We start from the raw sequence: 10,320 nt of genomic DNA, 5'->3' as shown, positions 1-10,320 counted from the left end.
GGATGATGAGCTGGTGGCACAAAATTCTATGTAAACTATTTTTGAGCGAATTCAAAAGGATTATTCAAGAAGTTTCTAGAAGAAACAAAATATGGGTTAGATACAATGAATCCTACCTAATCCATACAAATTGAAATTAAAGGATGGAAGAATCAAGCAAGAAAAGGAGTTCTAGACTTCTATTTAAGGAGTCATAGACCAAGAAGCAAGAGTTGTTGGAGTGCTAAGTTGTGAAGTGGTTAGAATGGTGTCAAGGAGAAGACATCTAGGAGAAGGAAGAACAGAGCACAGAGACTCTGCTTCGACAAATGGTCAAAGAGAGATGATTGCACTAGTACATTGAGCATGGAGATTCAAGGAAACTAAGATTGAAAGGAGGGCAAGCTATCAAGAGTTGCAGAGATTGAAAGCTAGGCAAATGAAGATGATTTGAGAAGTGATATGAGATCTGCAAGTTGAGTTGTATTCTGTAATCAGGTCAAAACACCTTATTGTTACTTTCTAGCAATTGTATTAGTTAGGGTAGAATAAAATCCTATGGACTTAGGTTGGTTTAATAGCCATTTGTAAATCCTTTAACAGGTTGGCATTCGAAGTGAATGTTCTAAAGTCCTCTAACCAGGCCCACTTCTGATAGGGTGGTTAAATCCTTTAACCAGATCACATTTAACAATGAGTTGTAGCCTTTAACAAGGCAGGCCTTTCATAGGGCATCACTTTAGAAGAGTGAGAATGGAGTAGCATGTTATTGGTGGTTTTTCCCAAATTGGATTTCCATGTAAATCGCTATGTTATGTGTTGATCTTTTTATGTGTTATGCTTGCATGTTGATTTACAGTAACTTGCTGAATAGGAAAGTTAAAGCTTGGATGAAAAAATAGTTAAATGGGCACACTTTGCTTGTTGAAAAGTTTGAATTGGGCATGTTAGACCTTGAATAACTAATTCACCCCCCCTCTTAGTTATTCTAAAGCATTTATAACAATTATATCATAGTTGGCAAAGTGTTTGGAATTATTTATGAGTAGGAGATAATCTTTTTATTTGTTTAATATAATGTGTAAAGATAAATAATAGTTGAACAAATAATTCTCATTTTGTACAGTTACCTAACATGAGACATTGCTCAATAGGTTGTCTTTCATTAGAGTCCCTTACCTAGACAACACAGGGCAGCTTTATCAATATGTATAGGACCTATAAGTGATTCATATTCCCATAAGATGCATTAACATTATTAAAAGTATCAAGAAATGAATTAGTATAAATCTTTAAACTTTGATTAGTAAGAGTGAATGAATGATTTCCCTCATCATTAACACCTTGAATATGAATCACATTACTACCAATTAGTGTTTCAATATCATGCACACATAAGTGTGATGTCCATTAAATTTGTGGAAGTCACAAATTGCATTCTAATTGTAATTATTATGTAACCCTCTACAAAGAATCAATCGTCACAAGAGTGGAGAAATAAGTAATCATTATGTTAGGAAGCTTGTGTCAAATCATAAAAAAATTAAAGAAGATGAAAGGTGAGAAGACACACCTTTAGAAGAATCTAATAAAGAATCACTATTGTGAAAAATATTGATCACAAATAGATAACTTGCAAATATCTCTTATAGAAATTGTTGAGAAGATTGAGCATGAATAAGTGTGTGAATAATTATTTGTCAAGTCAATAATATTTTTCTTTGTTACATATACAATATGATCATAATTATGTTTATCTTTATGATCCTAAAAAATACACCCAAATTGAGTAACCATATTGAGATCTAGAAAATAATCTTTTGCAAAGGAACAATAGAGGCCCAAGTAGTTTGTAGCATAAAGAAAGGAGATATGGGTAAGATGAATAAAAGGATGAAATAACACAAATCACACTCGAAATTATAAAGTCAAAAAAGGCTCAAGTTTTTTTTTTAAAGGTGGCTAAGGCAGGTAAAAGCAAGGTCACATAAAGAACCACAAACCATAAAGGAAGGTAAGACTATGAAACACTAGGAGGAAAGGAAAACTAAAAATTTGTTAAGTGCTCAAAAAATCTATTTTAAAAATCATTAATTCAAAAATTCACATATTTAGGGTGTGTAAGAAGATCAAGTTCACTAAAAGTGCAAAGTAATCAATATTTCTCTACATAAATTATCTGAAGACCATTATCTAATTATAATGATAACAATTTTTTATTGTAATCAGTTTGAAATCTTTCATGAGAAACAGTCATATTTAATTGTGAAATTAAAATGATTAAACAAGATATTTAACTTAATAGTTTTTGATAGTGAAGTGATGTGCTAAATGTCAAAAACAACCTTAGGAATTTTTTGGATCTTTAGGTTGACTCAAATGATGACCTTTTAGTCTACAACTAACTATTACTCACTTGATTTAACATCCATGAGTGTGTATTTGACTTCTATTTATGCAACCCTGGTATTCAATGCAAAATTGAACTACATTTAGATTTGAATTTGGCAAGAAGCGACTTGGCATAATTTGGTCACTTTAATTTTAAATGGTTGTCCATTGTAAAGACAAGGAATGTTCAAGAACACTTTTAGGGGAATTCATTGAATTGTAAGGTTTGTGTTATTATTGAATTAGTTTTATTCTCCTCTTAAGAATGTCATAAGATGCACCTACTAATATTTAACTCAATGAGTAAATATTCTTAGCACATCCAACAAGCACACAAATTGACATGATGTTTATTGAAATGGCTTATAGTAGTTAATTTAAAAGTTTGCAATAGATAGAATTAAATTTTGAGTTTTAAAAAGATGAAATTCGTATTTACAACTCCTAATAACCCAAGTTAGGTTTGTACCTATTAATCTAAGATAATGAAAAAACAAATCTAGTGATAAATAATATGAATATGAAAACCAAAAGTAACAGAGATAATGAGCATATAATAAGTTATAAAATAATTTCATTCAAAATATGTCTTTTGTAAATAAATTATAATAATTATGTCATTCTAATCAAAACAAATGTTCTTCTAATTATAAAGGCACAAAGAATGAGAGGCTCAACCTATAGTGTGACGGTAACGTCATGAGGCTCAGTTGATTGAGGTCATGAGTTTGAAACTTTCGATGTCGTTGGCTATGCACATTGTTCCACCACGCCCGTTGCTAACTATTCATTCCGCTCTTGCTACTTGTCCATAGTGATTGGTCTGCACACTTCTTCCTTAGGACTTAAATCTGCCCTTCCCACACATTCATTCAGTTGTCGTTGCCCATTACTCAGAATTTATGAGGATTGAAATGGAGTGATAAGGAAATCGTGAGTTATAAGGAGAATTGTCATGGAGTGATGAGGGATCAGGAGGTATAAGGAGATGTTATTGGAGTAATAAGGAGATTGGTGATTCTAACAGTGTTTCTTCTAAGTTAACGTGAATCCTACATGGGTTGGTCTCAAGGTTGCTTGTGGTGAGTTATAAGGAGAATTGTCATGGAGAAGGGATCGAGAGGTATAAGGAGATGTTATTGGAGTGATAAGGAGATTGGTGATTCTGACGGCGTTGCTTCTGAGTTAACATGAATCCTACATTGTTTGGTCTCAAGGTTGCTTGCGGTGGGTTATAAGGAGAATTGTCATGGAGTAATAAGGGATTGGGAGGTATAAGGAGATGTTATTGGAGTGATAAGGAGATTGGCAATTTTGACGGTGTTGCTTCTTAGTTAACGTGAATCCTACATGGTTTGGTCCCAAGGTTTCTTGTGGTGAGTTATAAGGAGAATTTTCATGGAGTGATAAGAGATCGTGAGGTATAAGGAGATGTTATTGGAGTGATAAGCAGATTAGTGATTATGACGGTGTTGCTTCTAAGTTAATGTGAATCCTACATGGTTTGGTCTCAAGGTTGCTTGCGATGAGTTATAAGGAGAATTGTCATGGAGTGATAAGGGATTGGGAGGTATAAGGAGATGTTATTGGAGTGATAAGGAGATTGGCGATTTTGACAGTGTTGCTTCTGAGTTAACATGAATCCTACATGGTTTGGTCTCAAGGTTGCTTCCGGTGAGTTATAAGGAGAATTGTCATGGAGTAGTATCAAATCATGAGGTATAAGGAGATGTTATTGGAGTGATAAGGAGATTGGCAATTCTGACAGTGTTGCTTCTGAGTTAACATGAATTCTACATGGTTTGTCTCAAGGTTGCTTGCAGTGAGTTATCAGGAGAATTGTAATGGAGTGATAAGGGATTGGGAGGTATAAGCAGATTGGAGATTATGACAGTGTTGCTTCTGAGTTAATGTGAATCCTACATGATTTGGTCTCAAGGTTGCTTGCGATGTAATGTGTTCTTGAGCTGAATATTGGAGATGTTAATACCTCAAAATTACCATGGGGATGGGGTCCCCCAGTTGTGACCCCACTGATTTAAAGCTCCAGTCTAACAGTGGTTACCAATAAAAAAGGTACAAATATTGAACTTAAATTAAGAATTAATTATTAATAATCAAAACAAACACTTTTCTAATCACAAAGGTACATATATTAAAATAAATTGTGTAATGTGCTTTTGATTGTAAATGTACAAATGTTTCAATGTTGAACAAGGATTCGAATGTTATAGTAGTTGTTAACTTAATAGTTATATTTACTGATTCAATATCCCAAAAAAATTGAGAACATTGTACCAATAATTATAACTTTAAAGTTGTTTACCCATAATTGAATGAAATGCATTCCTTTTTCTAAAAAATGACCACTTGTGTGATGTCATATAAGTTGTACAAGTATAGGGGTCCTAACACATTACAATTGGTCTCACTTTTTCTTTGAATTGTTTTGGACATCTTGACAAAAAGTATGTTGATGTGACATTATATTTCATAATGTGGTCATGAAACCTTAGTTATAAACAAGAAACTTATCAAATAAACTATTATAAAAATAAATTTAAAAAGAATTATTTAAAATTTCTATATGAAATTTTAGGAAGTGTGAAATGGAGAACCTCAACTAGATCCCCTCTCCCATCGAACTTAATATTTTTCCAATTGTAAAGACATTCCTAATGTCAAATTGTCATGTTCACATGAGAAAATTAAATGAGTGGAAGAAGTTTTGATGATGCCTAGAAGACCATGGTCTAAGAATCCAAGAATCAACTCAATGATGCCCAAACAGTTCATACGAAAAATAGGATCAAAAATTAAAAGACAAAAATTCTCCTACAATTTCCTTCGAGAAGAAATTGAATTCACCCAAAACCCCCCATTTTCCATGGATAAGCATGGGCCAAAAAACAGGTAATGGAGGCTGACAACGAAAACCTAACTGGAATCAGTGGGCCTGCCTGCTGATCAATCTGCGGTCGAACACACACCTAAAAATCTATCTTCTACACAACACGGAAATGTCAATCAACAGACGCGGAAGCAGTCATGAAAATCGTGCCGACGAAGTCATGAAGAAAAAAAATTTTAAAGCCAACTCAGCGGTTTCACAGAAATTCTATAAAAAGTGGGGAAAAATGTTGGGAGATACTAGAGATGGCACAAGAAGACATTGTGAAGCAAAAGAAGCTATGGTTGCCCCGCAGGATAATTCTTGTGAGGCATGGAGAAAGCCAAGGAAACGTGGATGATTCCATGTATACACGTACTCCAGACCACCAGATCGGGCTGACCGATCGGGGTATGGAGCAGGCACAAGAATGTGGAAGAAGGGTGAGAGAGATTTTAAACGAGGGAGGATCAGAGGACTGGAAGGTTTATTTCTATGTTTCTCCTTACAAGCGGACGCTTTCTACCCTTAGGGGTGTTGGTAGGGCTTTTGAGAGGGAGAAGATAATTGGGGTGAGGGAAGAGGTTCGAATCCGGGAGCAGGATTTTGGGAATTTCCAGGAGGAGGAGAGGATGAAGATTATTAAGAAGACGAGAGAGAAGTTTGGGAGATTCTTTTATAGGTTTCCCGAGGGCGAATCTGCAGCAGATGTGTTCGATCGTGTTACAAGTAAGAATGTTGAACGTTTTATTAGGTTTTCACCGTTTTCTGGATTTTCGAATGTTATTTTTTCCCTCATTCTAGACGTTAAAAGTTCAGTTGATTTTGGTTGCATCTATAATCCTGGACGATCGAGATTCTAAAATAAGGACTAAAGAGTATCTTTAAATAATGGGCTTTCTACTCGGCAAAATCAATCTGTGCAAGCAATATCGCCATCTTAATATCTTGTTTTGAAATCACCGTATCAGTTTTTAAATTAAAACCATTTTTTTGAGTGATCATTCACAATGTGCTAACTGTGTGGTGATGTTTCAGAGCTTGTTTTTGAGATCACTGTGTGAAAATCTATAAGTTTCAGAAAATTATATTGTTAAGCGATGCGTTTTTGTTTTTTGATAGCTTGCATCTGAGATACCAAGGGAGTTTTCAAGTTCGGAATAAAAACAATGAAGGTGTGTCTCCTTGGGAATTAAATTCTTGGTATTTTTATTGTCCAAAATATAGGGAAGACTTCCGACTGCAGACAATTTGATTCTCAAAATCCCAAATTTGAATGATACTCTATTTTTTTTAAGGCAACAGTTGTGTTAATTTTGACCTAGTTGAGTTTTAGAATTATAGTTCATTGAAACTACACAACTCCGGCATGTGTTCTGAATAAAATGGGGGAAAACTGGATTTTCCAACCATACTTTTGAGTTCTGGTTTTCATTCATCATACAAATGAAAAGCCCTTGCTGAGAGTGTCATAATTGATTCTCATCGTCCAAATGAAAAGCCCTTGCTGAGAGTGTCATAATTGATTCTCATCGTTCTTCAATATCTCATTTATTAACTAAAGTTGAATTAACTTGTATTTCTCATTTCCTGCATCGTATAGTATTGTATAACATGCTTCATTTACCACAGAGAGTTTCCTTGCTCATAGGATGTTTTTATTTGAGGCTTCCACATCAAAACCATAACATATAAATTGAGCAAAACTGATTTTACTGTTTGCAGGTTTTCTTGAATCATTGTGGAGGGACGTAGATATGAACAGGATCAATCGTCATGGGAGCTCTGACCTGAACTTGGTGATAATCTCCCATGGATTGACATCAAGAGTATTTCTGATGAGATGGTTCAAGTGGACAGTAGAACAGTTTGAACTTCTCAATAATCCTCAAAATTGCGAAATAAGGGTAATGCAGTTGGGAATGGGTGGAGAATACAGCCTTGCTGTTCATCATAGCAGAGAGGAGCTTTTGGAGTGGGGTCTCACAGAGGAAATGATTGTAGACCAGGAATGGAGAGCCAGAGCTAACAGAGGGCAGTGGAATGAGGGGTGCCCCTGGTTCTTTAATGATTTCTTCGATCACTTCAAAGACGATGAACAAGATGAAGGAATCAATAATAGTAACAATGATGACTGAAGGAGTATAATGAAACTAACGTGGAAGTCTCTCCTAAGAATGATGAAGACACAGTATTTATTCTAATATTGAAATCACAGATTCTTTTTGCGATGTTGATCCTAAAAGATTCATTGATGAGGGTTGGTCTTTATGTTAATGTGAAATCGCTTGGTTTATATGAATAATCTCTTTTTATTATGTATGTTGGAAACAAAATCAGAAAATATGAGATATGAGAAAGGAATGTCTTGCAAGAGATACAACTGTCAGAAAGAGGCGGTTTGTGAGACATTGTTTATAGCAAATACTTATTAAAATGAATGCATACATTGGAATGCAAACCGAAGGTACGAGGCCAGCACAACATCCCCAGTACAAACATATTCCCTTATTATAATTGCCATAACTGATTCTTATAACACAAGCATGCTCCCTTGTTATCAATGCCATATCCAATGTCTTACAGGTCATTTGGTAACTTGCCATATCCTTGAGCAAATGCAGGCAAGCTATTGCTGTTTACCCATCAGGTGCTGCTCAGAGAAAATTGAGGAATCTTGCAGGTGAAATAGTCTTTGTTACTTTTCTCAGAATAACCATGAAAAACTCCAACTTGATATATGAAAATCTATTTCTATGTACGCTTGAAACACCGTCTAGTTTTCAGTTGGTCATTCGAATTCCAATAAAATAATGGCATACAAAAGTTTTGGACCTGAGTCTACAGTACTATGGAGGTCCATAATTTAAAGCAATATGCTTTTAGCAAAAACGTGAAAAACATTTACATTAGCATTCAAATTGCAACTTGTGATCCATTATCACAAGATTCATTGAGTAATTAAACCTTCGTTGAATTGTTTTTTTATTATTCCATTATGTACATATTCCTAATTTGATGTCCTCTATCCTCTCACATCTGTTCTTCCTCAAATCAAATCAAATCGTATTTTTTGGTAAAAACAATTGATGGAGATATAAAAAAACCACTCGACTGCCTGTAATCATAGATATTGTTCTTGTCTTTAAGAAAATCCTGTTACATTGACATCATCTTAATTTCAATGTTTAATCAATGAAAAAGATGGCAGCTAACTCCTTCCCATAGATGTGATACGCCAAACCCTAAATATGCTTCTAGTGGTACTAGTTTTTTTCCGCTTTTTTTCCAAAGCTTCTATCACCTCATGTTGTGCCGATTTAAGTGGGAAGAAGCAATTTTAACCTAAGAAAAAGATGGCTGAAGCTTCCTTCTATAACTGTGGAAGGCAGTGGAAACTTCAAGGACGGAGAAGATTTAAAGTTTTTTGCCCTTAGTCTTTGTGGTGGTAGTTTTGGAACGCAAAGCAACTTACCATGCAGAACATATTTGTAGATTTAGTAACTTCTGACTAAGCAATCCTGATTTTCATAAATGGTTTAGTAAGCGGACATGGCGCATGGAGAGAATCCTAAAAACTTACCCCTATGCTCAGTGTTTTCAAAGCAATGTTTGAATCCATGAAGGATGGAGATTTAAATCCTCGAGGTTTTCATTCAGGGGGCAAAATTCTCTCCCATTGAAACCATGGTTTTGCTGGACTTCAACCCCTCAATAGACACCTTCAATGTGGTTCTTGTACGGGTGTTTAAGCTTTCCAGCATCCACTTAAGGTTTAGATTGAAAGTTCGCTTGGAGGACATTAGGAATTTCCCTTGGGAAATGTGTGCTGTTATGTAAACTTCACCTATACCACTTTCCCCCATATTCATGTACGGGTGGATATTTCAAAAGATCTAGCTACTAAGATCAATGTTAAAGTAAATGGTTGCATATGGTCACAACAAATGGACTCTGAGAATCTTAATCATTCGGCTTCAAGCTATGCACGCTTCTAAAACATCTCTTTGCTTCGCTAAGCCTCTTGGTGGAAGGATGCAAAACAGTGTTCAATTATTGGTTTTGGGTTTGTTTGTCGAGACATCTCAATGCCCAACGTGCCTTCTCCAATTATTCTATCTTTGAGCCATCTGTGGATACTTCAACTGAACACTCAATGGTAATTCTTGAAAAACTAATATTCAAGGAGGATATGTTAGTATTCGTCTTACCCTTTTGTCAGGCAATATTTCAAGTCCATACTCCCACTATGATGCAATTGGTATCACAACCATATCGCTATGTGTATGTTTTACAAATGATGATTAGACTTTGAATACCGATTCAAACATATACTTTTTTTAAAGATCCCTCTCAAATGGCATTGAGACCACATGACAGCTAAGTTATACACTTGTCTTCGCCATGTACTTTTGGCTATTTGTAAACTTTATTTTGTAACTATTTTGTGTTTTTGTTCTGAGCATGTCAAATAATATAGAAAAACATTGTTTTAATATCTTTGTAACCTCTTGATTCTAAATTTTCAATTAATTAATTAAAGATGATCAAACTGTTTCCTTTTCTATTGTTCTATTGGCTGACAAATATAGGCATGCCATGTTACTTTTTGCTCTAATGAGTACGGGTCCTATTTTTAAAAGATTCGGATCTAGAGCTTGGATCGTTTGCCATATTACATTGGTAAGGACTTTAATTTTTACAAACCCACTTATGGGAAAATAAAATATCCAAATAGATGAAAGTATCCACTATATCACAAATATGCTACTACCAACAATAATATAAAAGATATGTGTGTGAAACAAGGTAATAAACTTGATTTTAAAACCAGCACTTGCATTATAGGAGATAGTCGATAGATAATTTTGTACATGTTTTAACTACTTATATGTCCAACTGTTTAAATTTGAACCAATTATCTAGGTAATCCCTACTATGTGCATCACTGGCCCCAATCAAATAGTTACTTTTGGCTCTTTGTTGAAAATATAAGAAGAGTAATTTAGAGGGTAGGGGTGAATCAATTACCACAAAAATAAATTTCAGATCCCTAAGAT

General features: G+C 34.7%; 1 protein-coding gene across 1 annotated transcript; it reads left to right on the top strand.

Annotated features, from left to right (window-relative positions):
* Positions 1 to 5,519: 5,519 nt before the first annotated feature.
* Positions 5,520 to 7,578, top strand: LOC149541299 (Phosphoglycerate mutase family protein). The gene is made up of 2 exons (XM_089796592.1): positions 5,520 to 5,989; positions 6,986 to 7,578. The coding sequence occupies exons 1-2, from the start codon at positions 5,527 to 5,529 to the stop codon at positions 7,396 to 7,398; spliced, it is 876 nt and encodes a 291-aa protein (XP_089652718.1). The 5' UTR covers positions 5,520 to 5,526; the 3' UTR covers positions 7,399 to 7,578.
* The last annotated feature ends 2,742 nt before the right edge of the window (positions 7,579 to 10,320 follow it).

The sequence above is a fragment of the Cupressus sempervirens genome, chromosome 8 (assembly GCF_028749045.1).
Source record: "Cupressus sempervirens isolate cs-2001-9-10 chromosome 8, ASM2874904v1, whole genome shotgun sequence".
Classification (NCBI taxonomy): Eukaryota; Viridiplantae; Streptophyta; class Pinopsida; order Cupressales; family Cupressaceae; genus Cupressus; species Cupressus sempervirens.
This window is presented reverse-complemented; position numbering and strand designations above follow the sequence as displayed.